This window comes from Pteronotus mesoamericanus, unplaced genomic scaffold (genome assembly GCF_021234165.1).
Source record: "Pteronotus mesoamericanus isolate MK-2021 breed Mesoamerican mustached bat unplaced genomic scaffold, CSHL_Meso_final contig_263, whole genome shotgun sequence".
Classification (NCBI taxonomy): domain Eukaryota; kingdom Metazoa; phylum Chordata; class Mammalia; order Chiroptera; family Mormoopidae; genus Pteronotus; species Pteronotus mesoamericanus.
The window spans coordinates 11,517,507-11,536,792 of record NW_026555112.1 but is presented as its reverse complement, the minus strand read 5'-3'; the positions used below and the strand labels follow the sequence as shown (position 1 = coordinate 11,536,792).

Below are 19,286 nucleotides of genomic sequence, written 5' to 3'. Positions count from 1 at the left end.
AGCCAGGGTTCTGACATTAATAAAGTCAGGATACAGAACAATTCCATCATTACAAGGACCCCTCGTTGTCCTTTTATAGCTACTCCAACTTTCTACCCCCACCTCTGTCCTGACCCTTGACAATTACTAACCTATTCTCCATTTCTATAATTTTTTTTTTTTTTCATTTCAAGAATGTTGTTTTAAAGGAACCATATGGTTTGTAACTTTGGGGGCCTGGCTGGCATTTTTTCACTCAGTATAATTCCCCAGAGTCATCAAACTATGCTTCTGATGAACCTCAAAATCCTTATGAGTATTGACACATTTTATTTTGGCAACAATTATCATTAGCCAAAAGCGCATGATGTGGTACCTGGCACACAGTGTGTGGTAAATGTTCAGGGAGGTTAAGTGGTGGGTTCCTGCTCCACCTACCTCCACCCTTCCTCCTCCTCCTCCTCTCTGTGCTTCTCCTCTTCCCTTGCCCCCTTCTTCCCCACACCCTCTTATTAATATTGACAAAGGCTGAAGTGGCTCAAATTAAATTGCTCAAGTTAAAAAACTCTAAGAGTTAAATGAAATAATTTATGTGGAAATTGCTGGTCAGTGTTGGCCACATCTTAAGAATGGCTTGCAGCGTATACTGATGTGAGTAAAGAAGTCTGCACGAGTGGGCATTTTCCCCACACTGTGCACATGAGGCCTGCTCTCCACTTTGCTCCTGCAGTGGGAGCTGTGAACCAGCAAAACTCATCTTGCTTTGATTCTAAGCAACAAAGTCCCATGAACAAAACACAAATGCCATTTCATGTTCTTTACAAATCCTTTGCTCTAAAAAAAAAGCCTCCTTTTTCTAGTTGCCGGTCATCAAACCCAGTGAACTCCTTCATAAAAACATCAAGAAATTCCAGTATCATTCAGACTCAAGACTTTTCGTTTCTGTATCTCAGGTCAGAAGCCACAGGCAGACCCAAACCAACCATTTAGGAGGGAACCCAGCTTCGCTGTACTCAGTTACAGCAATTTCTTCCTATAACTTTGCTACTGAGATTCAAAGTCTGTCCTTTAAATGGAGTTAAATCCTTACTCTGATTCAGAAATAGGGTAAGGGTAGAGCAAGCTTGCTGAACAGTCATATTTGAGTCAGCATAGGGTAGACTATGCTGTGCTAACAAATAACCCCAAATGTCTGTGGCAATAAAGGTTTATTTCTTTCTCACGCAAAGTCCAGCGAAGGGTGGGCCTTGGTCCTTCACCCTGTAACTGTGCTGTCTGGCCACAGATGTGGCCTCCAAAGTCACCACTGCAGAAGAAGAGGGCTAGGGAATTCTAGGGAATTCACAAGATGCTTTTAAGTAAGGTGACCATACATCCCAGTTTGCCTGCAACCTTCACAATGCATACCTGTTGATTTGGAGGAATGGTTAATAGTTCTCCTTTTATTTTATTCTCAAAAGTGTTCCAGTTTAGACAATGAATTAGGGTGACCATGTCTAAGAGCCAACTAGCATGACATCTGCTCATATCCTCTCGGTTTCTACCTAACAAGCAAGGATGTACAGAATTGTAGAGGAGCAAGGATCTATTTTATTGAACACTAAAAGCTTGAGACACGATAGACATTTTCAGGAATGCCCCAAATTTTTAAACAGAATTTATTCCGTAATTTTAATTACCAAAATTATATTGAGCAGATAGGATATAAATATGATGTGCTTGTGACCTAAGCCATCTCATTTAATCCCACACTGTGGTAGGCTAAATCATGTCCCCTCGCCCGCCCCGCAGATGTCCACATCCTAATCCCCAGAACCTGTCACCTTACATGACAAAAGGGACTTTGCAGATATGAATAAATTGAGGTGGGGAGATTATCCTGGATTATCCAGGTTGTCCCTAATATAGTCGGAGGTTCCTTACAAAGGGAGGTGGCGGGAGATTTGACAACAGAAGGGAAGGTAATGTGATGCTGGAAGTAGAGACTGGGGCGATGTGTGATGAGGGTGGAAAAAGGGCCACAAGTCAAGGAGCACAGGTGAGTCTAGAAGCCCCTAAAAGGCACAGGAACAGGCTGCCTCTTTCAGCTTCCAGAAGGAACCGGTCCAGTGGACCTCTGGACTTCAGTGCAATGAAGCTGATTTCAGATTTCTTATCTCCAAGACTAAGAGAATGAAACTGTGTTGTAAGCCACTAGGTTTGTTGTAAATTTGTTATAACAGCAGTAAGAAGTTGAAATACACATACATTCTGAAGTTTAGCAGTTGACTTTAGATTTTTGTTTTGAGTTAAGGTAGATACTATTACCATCCTTGTTTTACATGTGAGAAATATGGAGGCCTGGAGAGCTTACGTGACTTGCCCAAGTTCCAGGAGCTCATGTCAGAGCCAGGAGTCACGCCTAGGCAGACCGGCTCCTCAGAACATGTTCCTAACCTCTCCGCTCTACTCTCCCCCACTGCCCCGCTGTCCTCCAAACTTCCTCCCACCCTGTCTGTCAGTCTTGAGATGCCCTGCTCTGTAAGCCTCTCCTTCTACTCCCTGCTGACTTCAGTGCCTTGCTCTTCCCATGGGCTCGATGGCTCTCAGGACACCTTTCCAGCTTCATTCAGCTTTTGGAAATTTTATGGAAGGTTCTAGGTCTTCCATAGGGAATTTAGGCTTCAGGTGAAATTATTGAATTTCTTCACATTTAGGTTTTGGGGAAGATATTATTACTGAATCTTTCTACTCTTTAATTTCTAATTCTCTCCCTCATACTCTAGAGAGGGGAATGTTCCCGAGAGTAATCAAATAAAATGATTAGCAGAAGTCATACTGGAACTATATTAAGCTTGTTTTACCATGACCCAGAAAAGGTGCCTCTGGAAATTTGCTACACGAATTCTTACTTAGTTATTACTTTAAAACTCCCCTTAGCGTACATTGGTTATTTACCGGTATGCGTTTTGCCATATTGCCCCTTGTTTAGTGGTTCCGGAGTTAACCACCGAGCTAACCTTCATGCCGCTGCGCCACCCAGACCTCCCCCCCAGGGCCCGTTTTCCCAGCCCCGGGAGAGTGCTCCCGGACAGCCCTGGGCTGGCTCTCAGCGCTCTCCAAGAATTGCCTCTGGCCAAAGGACGTGGTTTCTTTCTTGGGGGCCGGCTGCATCCAGGTGTTGGGTGATATGGGGGTGCAAAGGCCTGACCTCCCCTACCATGATTAGGGACAACTTTGAAGGGCCATCCCAGCCACAAAGCTCTGTGTGGGGCTGGCTCTGCACCCCAGTTTTTCTCTCTGTCTCATTCTGCTTTCTTCTCTTTCTCCATGGGCCCTAGGGGATCGCAACGGTATTCCCAAATAAACTTCCCAAAAGCTGAGTTCTCTTTTGGGGCCTGCTTCCCAGGTACTTGACCTGCAAAATGAGTTAAAAAGAAAAAAAATGAAGATCCCTGACTGGTGGTAAATACATAAGGATGCTCAGTTAATCCTTATTATCAGGAATTTGAAGCATTCTTAAGGAACTAAGAAACATAGGTTATGGCTTAAAGTGTGTTTTTTAGTGTAGAAGTGTGTGGGGGGGACATTGTACACGGCACCTACTCATGATTAAAGATACATTTTACAATGTGATTCATAGGTCAATCACATTTTCTTTTAACTTCCATTTTTTTTTTTAGGTTCACTGGCTGTACTTTTATTTCTTTATTTTATTTTTAAATTTATTTTTTATTGTTGTTCAGTTACAGTTGTCCCACCTTTGTCCCCATTGCGCTCCCCTGTCCCGTCCCCGCCCCCCGCCCACAGTCACTCCGCCCCATTGTCCACGCCCGTGTCCTCTGTTTGTGTTCCTTTGCTGGCCCCTTCCCCTTCTTTCCCCCATTACCCATCTTCCCCCTCCCCTCTGGTCACCGTCAGTTTGTTCTTTATTTCCAAGTCTCTGGTTCTATTTTGCTTGCTTGTTTGTTTTGTTGATGAGGTTCTACTTACAGGGGAGATCATATGGTATTTGTTTTTCACCGCCTGGCTTATTTCACTTAGCATAATGCTGTCCAGTTCCATCCATGCTGTCACAAAGGGTAGGAGTTCCTTCTTTCTTTCTGCTGCATAGTATTCCGTTGTGTAAATGTACCATAGTTTTTTGATCCGCTCACTTACTACGGGTCACTTCAGCTGTTTCCAGCACTTGGCTATTGTAAATAACACTGCTATGAACACTGAGGTGCATAGGTTCTTTTGAATTGGTAATTCAGGATTCTTATAGTCCCAGCAGTGGGATCGCTGGATTGATAGATGGTTCTATCTTCAGTTTTTTGAGGAAATTCCATACTGTTTTCCACAGCGACTGTACTAGTCTGCATTCCCACCAACAGTGCACTGTGGTTCCCTTTTCTCCACAACCTCTCCAGCACTTGTTGTTGATATGTTTATAATGGCCATTCTGACTGGTGTGAAATAGTATCTCATTGTAGTTATAATTTGTATCTCTATAATGGTTAGTGATGTTGAGCATTTTTTCATGTGTCCCTGGGCCCTCTGTATGTCCTCCTTGAAGAAGTGTCTGTTCAGGTCCTTTGCCCATTTTCTAATTGGATTGGTTGTCTTACTGGTGTGGAGTCATGTGAGTTGTTTATATATTTTAGAGATAAAACCCTTGTCCGAGGTTTCATTGGCAAATATGTTTTCCCATATTGTTGGTTTCCTTTCCATTTTCTTGGTGTTTTCTTTAGCTGTGCAGAAGCTTTTTAGTTTGATGTAGTCCTATTTGTTTATTCTTTCCTTTATATCCCTTGCCCTAGGGGATGTATCAGTGAATATATAGCTGTATGAGATATCTGAAATTTTCCTGCCTATGTTCTTTTCTAGAACTTTTATGGTGTCACGACTTACATTTAAGCCTTTTATCCATCTTAAACATCTTGAGTTTATTTTTTTGTATGGTGTAAGTTGGTGATCTAGTTTCATTTTTTTGCAGGTACTTGTCCAGATCTCCCAACACCATTTATTAAAGAGGCTATTTTTACTCCATTTTATGTTTCTGTCCCCCTTTTCAACTATCAACTGACCGTATTGACATGGGTTTATTTCTGAACTCTCTATTCTGTTCCATTGGTCTATGTGTCTGTTCTCATGCCAGTACCAGACTGTTTTGATTACGGTTTTAACAGTTAATTTACAAAGGAAATGAACTCTATAAAACAAAGACTCCAGCCCATGTCCAGTCCACAATAAATATTCCTTTCTTGGTGAAACAGTTTTGCCTGAGTATAAAAACAGGACTTGAAAGCTTTAAAACCATCTTCTGAAAATAAAGGCAATGATGTAAAATGAAATGTAATCATGCATAAGTACTATATCAGAGTTTATACCCTTGCATCTCCACAGAGAATGAGGAATAGACATTCGGTTTTACAACACATTGAATATAACCATTTCTGTTAAATTCTCTATACAAGAAAACTTTTCTTTCAGCTCTTCCCACAAACAGCTCGATTATAAGCACTGAACCACTGGCCATGAACCTGCATCTAGCCTTTAAGCCCTACACACTTTATTGTTAATTGCATAACTCATTCTTTCTGTTCTGATTAAAGTTTTTGATATTTTAAAGAGGATTTTCCCTGTTTGAGATCCTTTATTAGTGTTTTATATGGTGAAAAATACTTTCTGGGGTGTGGAAGTGTTGGGGAGAGAAGCTGTTCTTTCTGCACAGTAGGATGGCTGTCAGATTTCAAAGACTCTTTTCTTTGGCTTTTCGATTCTTGAGCAGTCAGAGTAAACCTTGATATGGACAGCCTAAACTATTATGTTTTTTCTAATTGGTGTCTTTTGGTTGTAAAGGATCGTTTTCTTAAGTAGTTTTCTATAACAAGCATATACAAGTAACGACGATATCACTGCCAGCTCTATCACTTTATATCAAGGAGTGCCTTGGCAAGGGTATGAAGGACAATGTATGCAGAATAGGTGCTAAGGAGGAGGGGGTGTAGGAGAAGCCCCAAAGGCCCCAAGACATTTACTAGCTGAGCATTGCCCTAATTTACATAACAGTAGATAGGCTGGTTGTGTGGTTTTCCTGACACCAACTGGGCATCCAGCAATTCAATTCATTTCCAACCCTACTACCTAGAGTCTGAGTAGACTCCACAGATGAAAAACCCAATCCAAGACTGCCCCCACTTCAGACACCAGCTGCAAATGAGGGGCCATGCTACCCATACTTCTGCCTGGCATACTACAAATCTGGGAGTTCTTACGATGCCCCCTCAGGTTCAAGAATTAACTAGAATGACTCACAGAAATCAGGAAAGCACTTCATCTATGATTACCAGTTTATTATAAAGGTTAGAACTGTGGGCTCACTTAAATGTCCAGGTAAATCAATATTGAATATATACGGAACAAGAAGTGTGTCTAAAGAAATATTTTACCTGTTAATTCGATCGTTTTCCTTGAAATCTTGTAGAGTTTATTTTTTAAATCTTGAATTTTCTTGGAAGAAGGTATAACTCTGACTTCCTAAAACACATTCAGATTTTCTTAATACTGGGGTAGGCCGAAGTAGGTTTACAGTTGTGAGTATGCAAAAACAGAGTTTATTCTTGTATTATTATTTATTAATTATTGTATTTATTATTACCGTTATTATTATTAACCTGCTTTTCTCTACCCCTGTATTTATAGCATTGATATACTTTGGCTGTGAAATCAATTTAGCATGTTCACTAACTCAATATTTTTTAAAACTGGACTTCATTATTTTGATAATAGCGATTTTGTAATTTTACTGTTTAGTATAATGTTTATTTCAAAAAATACCTTGAACATATTTAGGTGCTTTCTTTCTGTTCCAGATTTAAGTAGAAGTTTTAAGAACAAGAAGGCTCAATAGCCTCCTGTGAATTAACATTACTTTGCAATTTGTAGCTATTGCAATAAGGCAAGAAAATAAAATTTGTGACATAAATATTAAGAAATAATAAAATTATATTTATTTTAAGCAATATAATCATAAAACCAAAACCAATGAATTTCAAAAATTAAGATAATCTGATAAAGTGGCTGATATAAAAATCAATAACTCTCTACTATGAATAACCATTTAAAATGGACATTTTTAAACTCCATTCACAACAATAACAAAACTATAAAATGCCTAGGAATAAAGTTAACAAAAATAGTATACAATGTATGTAAAAAAAAAAAAGAATGAGTTTTAGTAGTAAACAATTTTATAATGCCATTTATTAAATAACCCTTACTCTTGCCCCTGGATTGAGGAGTGAGGTAGTTAGTGACAACCTAACATCACTTCTAATTAACACTGTATGGAGTTTCTTACTGACAAAATAAAGGAAGAAAAATAAAAAACATGCTTGTGGGAAAGGGAGCAATAAATTTTCATTATTCACAGATACAGAAAATCTGAAATAGCCTTCAAAAAAATCTCTTAAAATGAATAAGTGAATTAGCAAAGTTGCTGTATAAAATATTAATGTAAATATAAATTTTATTTCTATATAGCAGAAAAATAGATATAAAATTTTTAAAAGCTCTCATTTACAGTAGTATTATAAAATTTACATGGAAATGCAAATTACTTAGACTAGCCAAGATGACCTAGAAAAAGAAGAAAGCTGTCAGTTTTACACTTCTAGTTCTCAAGTCTTATTAAAGAGCTACAATAACAGTATTGAATTAGAGTGAGTTCAGATATAGACCAAGGAAACAGAATACAGAGTCCGGAAAGGGATCCAGCCACACAGTTGCAATTCCATGGTTTATGTCAAAGGTGACTGTTTAGTACAGTGAGGAAAGATCAGTCTTTTCAACAAATGGATCTGGGTCAACTGGGTATCTATAAAGAAAAATAATGTGCTTTGATCCCTGCTTCACAATATATACACAATCAGTTCTGAATTGATTGTTGAACTAAATGTAAAAAATAAACAATAACGCGGCTAGAAGAAATCATAGATTATTTTCATGACATGAGGACCTGTGGAAAAGTACCAATCATAAGGGAAAAGACTGATACATTAAGCTATATTTGAAGACACTATTAAGAGAGTAAAAAAGCAAGTCACAGAGTGGGAGAAAAATATATACATATACCCAACAAAGGACTGGTTTCTAGAATATATTAAGAATTTCTGTATATATCAGTAGGAAAAAAGACAACTCAATGTTAATTGGATGAAAGATGTGCATTTCAACAAAGAGAAAAATAAACATGCTTAATATTATTAGTTGTTAAGGATATGACATTAAAAACAGAGAGAGATGTCTCAAAACATACAACAGAATGTCTAAAATTAAAAAGTAAACTGTTCAAAGTATGTGAACATGTGCAATAACTGACTCCCTCATAGATTACTGGCAGGGGTATAAATTGGCCCATCACTTTAGAAAACTATTTGGTAAAATCAGCATAACCAATGTCCCAGAAAATTCCATTTTTGTGTGTATACCTCACAGAAAGGTGTACCTATATATACCAACAGGCATGCTGATTTATAATAGCAAAAATAAAATTGAAATAAAGTTTTTAAATAATATGAAATAGTTCAAATGCCCAGCGTTTGGAAAATTAATAAATAGTGATACATTCATACAAGCGAAATTATGCATCAATAAGAGTGACCAAACTATTGTTAATACTCAATGACATGGATGATCTGAGGAACACAATGCTGAGCAAAAACAATGGACACAGAAGAGTACATACTTTATGATTCTACTTAAACAGTAAAAAATAATAGTTCTTACACACACACACACACACACACACATGCACACGCACACACACAACTTGAATATTGGCATAGAGGCCAGAAAAGTGGTTACTTTGCAGGAAGGAGGGAGGATTAGTGACAGGGACAGCACCAGAGGACTTCCTGGATACCAGTCGTGTTCTGTTTCTTGATTTGGGTGATGGTTATGAGGATGTATTCATTTTTTAAAAAACCAAGTTTTACACTTAAGAGTGCTCCTCCTTCTGTCTGTATTTTATATTTCAATCAAAAGTTTATTTTAAGAATTGTGTTCAGCAATAAAAAAATGTAGACTTCTGTGTTACAGGATAATAGAAATAGCCGGAATTTGAAGCATTAGACTTGCCCACTAAAGGGCTTAAAATGCCTAAGTGTCTAGAAGTGTAGGATTAATAACACAGGGTAAGTTCTGACATTTTAGGGTAATTTGTGTTCTCCAGAAGATGTATATGAATTAATAACTTCAGGATGACAACTGTTTTTATCTTCCTGATCTGAAGCTTTTACTTGTGGCCTCCATAAATAAATTTAGCAATTAATCCTCATCCTTTGACAAATAGCCGTTTGTTTCTGCAGATTCACTGTCAAGGGTCAGAGGCCCAAGTGCTCTATTTGTATCTAGTATATAAATTATGTAATAAGATACTTCTAATATCTAAAACTAACTTGGCCACTTTGTGTTTTTTTAACCACTTTTATCTTTAACATCAGAAGAATTATACAATAATAGAGATACAGCACAGCACAAGAGAAAATACAAATATTTTATGTTAATTATTATTTCTGTGTGTACTACTTTGAAAGTTATCGGCTAAAGGGTATGACTGGACTTGAGGCCTTTCATCGCCGTATAATAGACTGAGTGTTTAGTGCAATTAAACAGCAATGAGATATAACCAAAATAATCATGGTAATCACATATATTTTCAACATATTAATAAACTAGTTAATATTAACTCTCTAAAATATTTCCCATTTTTAATAAATAAAAATAGTCATTAAATGGCAAAAAAGTATTATATTCCATAATAATATGCTACCGTGGCTGTGGAAAAACCCTCATATATTTCTGATTGAAGTATTAATTGCCAGAACCTATTTAAAAAGTAATCTTGCAGGAAATGTTACAAAGCAAAATGTAAACACCCTTTGACTAAACTAATCACCTTGGGAAATCAGTAATACAGACATTAAAGCACCTGTACCCAGGAGATAGATAAACAGGCTAGCATGTGCAAAAACTAGAACAACCTCTTTGGTAAATGATTGAATAAATTAGGATATGTCCATCCCATGCATTGTTATATAGTCTTTAAAAATAATGTGTTCCATAGTGATAACAGGACGTCACCTTTATCATCAGATGTTTGTGGTAGGTACCCTTCTAAGTACAGTTGACCCTTGAACTATTGTTGAATTCAAACCATATGAGTTCATTTACATGTGGATTTTTTAAATAAATACCAACTGTTCTGTAAACGTATGCTCTCTCCCTTATGATTCTCTTAATATTTTCTTTTTTATAGCTTACTTTATTGTAAGAATGTAGTATATAATACAAATAACACACAAAGTAATGTGTTATTCAACTGTTCATGCTATCAGTAAGGCTTCTAGTCAACAGTAGGCTATTAGCAGTTAAGTGTTTGGCGAGTGAAAAGTAATACACATATTTTCAACTGTGTGGAGGGTTGGCACCCCTAATCCTGACATTGTTCAAGGGTCAACTGTATTTTATGTGTGTAAACTCTTTCCATTCTTGTAACAACAATACTACCTAGGAATGATTATTATTTCCACTTTATGGAGGAAAAAATTAATGTTCAAACACATCAAATATTTTACCTAACTCCACATAGCGGGTATGTGGTGAGCTCAAGATCTGAACCACACAGTTTTGTTCCAGAAGCCACACTCTTAACTTCCATGTGGTTGTTCCACCTTCCTGAATTGATTAAGGATGGATTTCTTTTATATATTGGTAATCGGAAAAGCAAATAATGGAAATCTAGTTATTGTATTTCAAAAGAAAAGGAAAGAAAGAAAAGGGAAAAACATCCATATGAATATACATTGGTATGAGGATTTTAACAGTTTGGAATAATAACCTTCAAACTGGTAACACTAATTACCCCAAGATTTAGTAAGAAAGGAGATATTATTTTTATTTCTACGTCTTTATTATTTGAGGTTATAGAAAACCCTGGAGTACTTCTGTCATTCTTTAAAAAATGTATTTCATGGATTGTGCTATTACAGTCGTCCCAACTTTTCCCCTTCGTCCCCCTCCACCCAGTACCTCCCTTCCCTCCAGCAACCCTTCCCCCCCCCCCTCTTACTTCATGTCCATGGGTTGTGCATATGGGTTCTTTGGCTTCTCCATTTCCTATACTGTTCTTAATGTCCCCCTGTCTCTTTTGTACCTACCAATGATGCTTCCTAATTCCTGCATCTTTTCCCCCATTCTCCCCTTTCCCCCTCCCAGCTGAATAACCCTCCAAATCATCTCCATACCTATGATTCTGTTCCTGTTCTGCTTGTTTTCTTTGTTTTTTTTTATTCAGTTGTTGATAGTTGTGAATTTGTTGCCATTTTAATGTTCATAGCTTTGATCTTCTTCTTTCTCTTAAATAAGTCCCTTTAACATTTCATGTAATAATGACTTAGTGATGATGAACTCCTTTAGCTTTGCCTTGTCTGGGAAACACTTTATCTGCCCTTCCATTCTAGATGATAGCTTTGCTGGATAAAGTAATCTAAGTCATAGGTTCTTGCTTTTCTTAACTTTGAATACTTCTTGCCAGTCCCTTCTAGCCTGCAAAATTTCTTTTGAGAAATAAGCTGACAGTCTTCTGGGAACTCCTTTATAGGTTAACTCTCTGCTTTTTCTCTTGCCGCTTTTAAGATTCTCTATCTTTAACCTTTGGCATTTCAATTATGATGTGCTTTGGTGTGGTCCTCTTTGGGTCCAACTTGTTTGGGATTCTGTGCTTCCTGGACTTGTATGTCTATTTTCTTCACCAAATTAGGGAGTTTTCTTTCAAACAAGTTTTCAACGTCTTGCTCTTCTTATGCTCCTCTGGCATCCCTGTGATTTGGATGTTGGTATGTTTGGAGATGTTCCAAAGGGTCCTTAATACTATCCTTGTTTTTTTGAACTGTTTCTCCTTTTTGCTGTTCTGGTTGAATGCTTATTTCTTATATTACAAACCATTGATTTGAATCCTGGCTTCCTCCCCTCCACTGATGGTTCCCAGTGGAATTTTCTTTGTTTCCCTTAATATGACCTTCATTTCTTACTTTATGTTGTTGCTGTACTCAGTGAGTTCTTTGAGTACCCTGATCACCAGTGTTTTGAACTCTGCATCTGATAGGCTGGCTATCTCCATTTTGTTTAGTTCTTTTTCTGGGGTTTTGTTCTGTTCTTTCATGTGGGCCATATTTCTTTGTCTCCTCAATTTGGCAGCCTCCCTGTGTTTGTTTTGTGTTTTAGGTAGACCTCTCTTAGTAGCATGGCCTGTTATAGAAAAGGCACCTATAAATCGTGTGGGGCAGAGGCTTAGGTAATCACTGGGGTGGGGGGTAGGGGCAGGTGGAAACCCACTTCACCATTTTGTGGCTCTGTGTAGGGGGAAGGTTCCAAGAGGAAAATGCCTGTGCCTGGTTTCTGGAGATTTGCCTGGCACTCGCCCTATTTCCAGTCACTTCACCCACTCCCTGGACGTGCCTGGCGCCCTTCCAGCTATTGCCCTGGCAGTGAATCCCAGAGTGGATGGGTTTGTGTACATTCTAAGTCCATGTGGGCCCTTTAAGCCAAGTGTCCTGAAATCCAGGAGTTTCTTCCACCACGCCTACCCCCATTGGTTTTTTCAGCCAGAAGTTATGAGGGTTTATCTTCATGGCGTTGGAACCCTGAGCTGTGCTGTCTGGCCTGGGGCTGGAATCACTTGCTCCCAAGTTATCCCTCCTGATTTTTATCTACCATACTTGAATGTGGGATTGTCTGCTCAGTTGCCACTGCCTCTCTACACCACACTGAGTCTCTGCTTCTCTCTGCCCGTCTCTGTGCAACTCTGCCCCTCCTATCCATCTAAATGAATGTGTCTTCTTTAAATCCTTGGTTGTCAGACTTCCATACAGCTCAATTTTCTGATGCTTCTGGGTGTTATTTGTTTTGAGATCTAGTTGTAATTCTTTTTATGGTTGCACAAGGAGGCGAAGTCTGTCTGCCTATGCCTCTATCTTAACCAGAAGTCTACTTTTATCATTGCTTAATCCAATAAAGTGAAGAAAAAAAACTAGTCTGCATTTTTAGGTTTATTATGTTTTTTTGAGATTAACATTTAAAAAATAGACAAGGAATTAATAAAACTTGTCCTCAAAGTTTTTACTAGGATTCAGGCCCACAAGGATTTAATTCATTATGGTCATTCTACAAGACATCACTTACCTCCAAAAGTGTCTAGGTCACATGAAGTGGGTCCCCAGTGAGCATTTTTCCCCTTTTCTTCATGTTTGTCTCTCCTTCCTGCCCTTCTCCCAAACAAATGACCAGTGCTATAGTCACAAAAGCAGTCTTATTTCCCATTTTCCAGTCTCTCGGATGACTTTGGCTACCCTAGTCCTTGGCATGGGGAATGAGTTCCTAACACAATTTGCTTCACTGTGGCAGGACATAAGCTTAAAATGAGAGGGGGAGATTTGTCACCGGGCAATCCGTTATGGAAGAAAGCATTTCATTAGCAACGGAGCCAAAAGTCCTGTATTTAGAATTATACACATGATTATGTAAATACAAATAGTCCATATTTTAGAAGTATCTGCTGTTTTATTGGCTCATTTTTATAGATTCATAGATATGAATCTGTATGCTGTTTTATTGACTCATAGATATGAATCTTAATAGGATATAGAATGATATATTTGACATTTCAGCAGAGTAAAGATGTGAAACTTTGTGTCTTACCTCAGGCAAGAATTAAATATCTTTCACATAAAATTATTCTATGGAATTTGTATTTGTATATTTTGAGAACTTCAGTCAACAGTTTGAAACAATGCATTTCATGAATATTTTAATGCTTTTTCTCAGGTTCCATTTCGTGTGTCACTACAATCTGTGTTCAATCTGGAGAGACTTTTTGATCTTGCTAATGGCTGCATCATATCAGGAGGAAGCCTTTTCAACTGGATTGTATCAATTATTCCCTGAACATTCTTTACATGTTAACCTTCTAAAGGATTTAATTGTTACTGTTTTTCCTGCTAGAAATGTTTTGAAACTGTCCTCTTATAAAACGGATAAAGTAAAGCTGTTTCCTTACACAAGCTAAAATTTCTTTAAAAACTATAGTTCTGAGTAATGTTTACACTGCATTTGAATTAAATGACAATGCTGTTGCTTATTAAGACATCTCACAGTACTATTCACAGAAAATATGTGCGTACAGTCCAACTATTCCCATGTTTATGTATAATAGTTTCTATTTTGATTGTTTTTAGATGGGTCCATATCGCAAAATTGAATTAAGCCAGTGGCTTCCAACTGGGGGAGAGGATTTTATTTCTAGGGTGGCGATCTCCAAAGACATTTTTTATTATTATAACTGGAAGGAGGATGCCACTGGCGTCTCCTGGGCAGAAGCCAGGGACGCTGCAAAACATCCCACAGTTCCCAGGAGGGCTCCCACAATCCAGACTGACCCGGCCCGAACTGTCAATACTGTCAAGGAAGAGGAATCCGGGGTTAAACTTCAATGTGTGGTAAATTTAATTTTGGGAGTTTGTCTACAGGGTTTGGGAAGAAATCTGTAACAAATTAGACCTTTCATATTTTTATACTTCTGAGAGGCAACGAAGCACAAAAGTTTAGAGCAGGGGCCATGGAATGATACAGATCTGAGTTTGAATCATAGGTTCATCACTTCCTAGTTCTGCTACTTTGGGAAAGTAATAAATTATGAAAGCTGTTGTTTCCTCACCAGTAAAATAAGAATATTAATAGGATTTCTGTGTGTATTAAATTAAGTGAGATGATGTAAGGAGGTACTAAGCACAATAACTCAAGTAGTTAATAGTCATTGCGCTAAGAGTTTCGTTTCCCTGCCAAATAGGAAGAGGATCATGTACTCCTGACTCATTTTTTTTACATTCAAAGTTCTGAAGTCTGGAAATCGCCAAACTAGAATTGTTCTAGGTACTCCCTAGAGGAAATAAGGCTTGAGCAAGACTTAATTATAAGGATTTTGATGGTTGAAAATTTGCTGGTAGGCAGGATGCTATAAAAGAACAGAAGCATAAAAGTTAAAATGAATATAATATATTTGCAAAGGACTTTCCTACTGCCTATCTGTAGTGGACAATCATGATAGAAAATAAGAAATTCTAAGGGTAGAACTAGAGTGAAGACTATGGACTTGATTCATATATGATAGGGTACTGTTTCTGATGAGTAAGGAGAGGAGTGGCAAATTCCACACACTAGTAGACAGTCAATAAATGTTGAGTTAGTGGAAGGCAATGAATGAATAATTTGCATGAGTGATGGCCTGGCTTTCAGGAAAAATAGGTATGCAGTATTCAGTGGTAAGGGAAGAAACAAAGGCAAGACAACCAGTAGGAAGAAACACAACATATTCCATTGAATTCAGAAAAATAATTGCATGATGACTATACTCCTCTATGAAATAAAGTTTGGGTCAAACAGAAAAGCATTTCAGATAGTGATGGCCCTACTGGGGCTTATAAATTTCTTGCTGGGATTAGAGAATGCTTTAGAGGATTTTGTGTTTCTCCCAGGAGAAGTTTAATTTATTGCGCAAAGTTTAGCCCCCAGGGGCAAAAAGGCACAACCAAAGGCAGTGCATATATGATACAGGTGTAGAAATATAGCATAACCAAGGCCATTTACTTCAACCTAATGTTAATTTCCTGGAATGTATTTACATGTTGTCCATTCTACATCACTATGAAGTTTTTACTAATTGCATGATCTTTAAAAATTTTAAATATTCATAGATATAAAGGCACATGCTGTTTTATAGAAGCTTAGAACAATGCCTCGCACATAGTAGAGGTCTAGAATATTTGTTGAATGAGTAAATGAATGGATCGACGGATAGAAGAATAGATGGAAGGAAGGAAAGAAGGAAGGAAGGGTGGATGAATGTGACCCTGAAAGACGGCACCATGGGTCTCTAAAAGGAGAGGAAGCAAAGGTATCACCACCTTCACCATCACTACTTCTACCATTATCGTCTACCTTTACCATGGCAGGCACTGCATTAGTAAGTGCTTTGTACACACCATCTCCTTCTGTCCTCGCAAGAACTAGGACCATGACGCACATTGGATGACTGACCCCAGGTTGCCCCTGTAGGCTATTAAGTAACTTCCCCAGTGAAGACAGTTAGAGGTAGAGCCAGGACTTAAATCCCAGCTCCATCTGACTGGAAAATCTGAGTTCTTTGTTGCTAAACTGGCTTCCCCAGCCCTTGTACCCACTCCATGGTGCTGAGAAATTTGAATGTTAAGGGAGAGGAATACATAGCCGAGCCTGAAGCTCAAATTGGAATGCCTCTGATCTGCCCCAGGAGCATAATTTTTTAATGGCTTACAGACCTAAGTGGATGTCCCAAGAAAGCAGGGGGTGTCCCCAATGTTATCCGTGCCACTGTGTTGGTTTCCTCTGGGGAAGGAAAGTCCCTTCAAAGTATTACAGGTAATACTTCAACACATTTTCACTTTTTCTCCACTTTTAGTAACTTACAGATGCTGTTATTCTTGGGTGTTGTTTGGACTGAAAGAAATTCTGTCTCAGACTGCACGAGACCCTACAGTCACAATTTCCCCAGGTTAAGCCTTCCTCACTGCAGAAATCTCCTGTCTCTTCTAAAATAGTAACAACATTCACTAGAATTGACACTTGCTGTGCTAGGCAGTGAGGAAATGGTGATAAACTGAGCTAACCTAGAAACAAACAACAAAAAATTCAAAATCTACCAGGATGAAAGATGTGTTTATTTCCAGAAATCTTTCAGGTTTTTTCTAAAGACCAAATTACACAATTTGCAGCTGCTTTTTTTTTTTCTATGCAGGGTACAGTATTTGCAAATGCTTTATAGCAGACACCTGCAAGTTTTCTATTTGTTTTAATTATAGCAGAGAATGACAGGAGGCCCAGGGAAAGGGGGAGGAGAGGGAGGCAGAAAGAGAAGGGAGGGAAGCGGGGGAGCCAGGGAACAGGAGCCAGCACAGCAGCGAACTGATGGGTAACAAAACCGCAGCACTTCCCTGTCTTTCTCCCTCTCAGTCGCCAGGAGATTGCTTTAGAAATTGACCACCTGCTGGCCATCCAGAGGCTTAAATGCTGCAGTCTGGGTTCACTTCACGTTTATGCACATTACACTCTCCCCACTCCAGATTACTGTTCTTCACTGGATTGCAGAGGGGGAATGGCACCTTTTTAGAGAGTACTAGAGACTTGGTCTCTGCCTGTGGGCTGCATTGCCCTTTCAGACAACCTTATATGAATCTGTCCACCCCAGTTCAAATGACAGCGGACAGGCTCCCAGAGCTCCTGAAGCACTTCCCGGTGCCTGCTCATTTGGCTCAACACTTTGGCACATAGTTTTGTATTGTTCTGTTTTCACAACCCAGCCTTGTAATCTTAGGGCAAAGGTGTCATAAGTGGGTGGGCTTGCTCCATAGTCCTTCGGGCTTCATTTAACTTGGGACTGGGTACATTACTGTGTGCTCTCTCTTAGCACTTACAGAGTGTCCACAACACCTGGAATATTAGGTGAAATATATGTAATATCATCATGGACATTGTCAATCCATAAAAAAATAAAATATTACTTTTACCTTATTTATTATCTATGTGTGCATAGGACTGGACAAGCCCCAAGCTCTGGGATAGGGGAGAAAACAGTGGATGCAGGAGTCCACAGCCTCATGACTCTTCCTCATTTTCTCACATTTGAAATATCTGTTCGCTGTCTCCGAAGAAGCTCTCACTCACATGCCCAAACTTGTGCAGAAATGTTCACTGATGCATTGATTATAGTAGTAAAAAAATGCGAAACCTACTAAGGTTCCCTAAGGTGGAGAATGGATAAATATATAAAGGTGTAGTCATACAGTAGAATATTATACAAAAGCTATAAATTAATGAATAACAGACTACTACCAAGCACTTATGAATGTATTATCATTTCTCATCTATCAGAGACATATATCAATCTGGATATACTTCAAGAGCAAAAGAAAGAATGAAGCATTGCAGCAGAACACATATAGGAAGAGACCACTTATTAAAATGTAAAAGAACAGGAAAAATGACATAATATATGTACTTAGGGATATATAAGTATGGGCTAAGACATTTTTTTAAATACACGTTAATGGTCACCACCAGAATCAGGTCTGTGGTCTCCTTGTAGATGAACAAGGAAAAATGTGTTCTAGGAAAAATGCCCAAGAAGTTTCATTTGTATTTGTTGCATTTTCTTTTATAATCTGGGTGTTTGTTATATTTGTCTCTACTTTTTTACATACATGATATATTTCATAAATTAAAAACAAATACCCATTTACCTTTCCCATCTTGTTGTCTGGAATGTTCTGTATGGCTATTGGCTCACCTCTCAGGAAATAACCTTTAAATGTGAGTTAGGCCTCTGCTCTCTGTATACAGCCATACCTGACCACATGGGGGTCCATTATTTAGGGTTTTAATGACAACTAAAAATCATTTTGAAGCTAATGTCAAACTATACATGGGCCCAACTTTTAGAAAAGTCAATCTATGAAAATATTAATTTTTAATATAAGGTAGTAGAGCCTCAATAAATGTTTAATTATATTGAGGAAGACTCCCTGTACAATTTCTATCAATTGTGGGTTACCTAATTATACTTTAAAAAATTTGATTTTCTGAAATGAGATATGTGCAGAAATTTTAACATGACTGGTACTTACATGCAATGAGGTTCTCTTGGAAAAGCCATCTACTATCATAATTTCAATGTTTTAAAAAATATATTAAGATTTTTCTCTTTACTAAAGACATTTCCTATTTTTGCTTCACACTTCAGTAGAGCTTTATGAGTTGCAAGTGTGACACTAGAATTTCCATGGCAACATATTATTTTTTTGTCATAAAAACAGGCGTGATTAAGGAGAAGGCTTGAAAAAAAGAAGGCTTCGGTGACAGCAGCAGTTCTCTTTATAATTAAATTCATTAGTTAAAATGCTGGGTTAAGAGGAACAGGAATTTGATTGCAACAAGGACATTTTCAACTGGAGCTTTGGAGATAGCACAAAATTAATTGCTATTAAATTGCCTTTGGTCCCGTTTGATATTTAAGATAACATTTATACATTTTGTATTTAATAGCTTAGAATGGAACAGGTCTGAAACCACATTCTGCCCAAGCGCACCTCACCCTGCACCCTCCCTTTAAATTGTCCACAATATGAAAACTCAGTACATTTCTAAGTAATTTGAAGATTTCTAAGTTGCTTCACAACTTTCCTAATTTAATTCCC

General features: G+C 38.1%; 1 protein-coding gene across 1 annotated transcript in view; it reads left to right on the top strand.

Moving 5' to 3' along the window:
- CFAP54 (cilia and flagella associated protein 54) overlaps nucleotides 1-13,947 on the top strand; it is a 245,943-nt gene extending 231,996 nt beyond the window's left edge. Inside the window, exon 68 of the mRNA XM_054574504.1 lies at nucleotides 13,828-13,947. Within this exon, the coding sequence (XP_054430479.1) occupies nucleotides 13,828-13,947 (120 nt within the window). The remainder of the gene's footprint in view (nucleotides 1-13,827) is intronic.
- The last annotated feature ends 5,339 nt before the right edge of the window (nucleotides 13,948-19,286 follow it).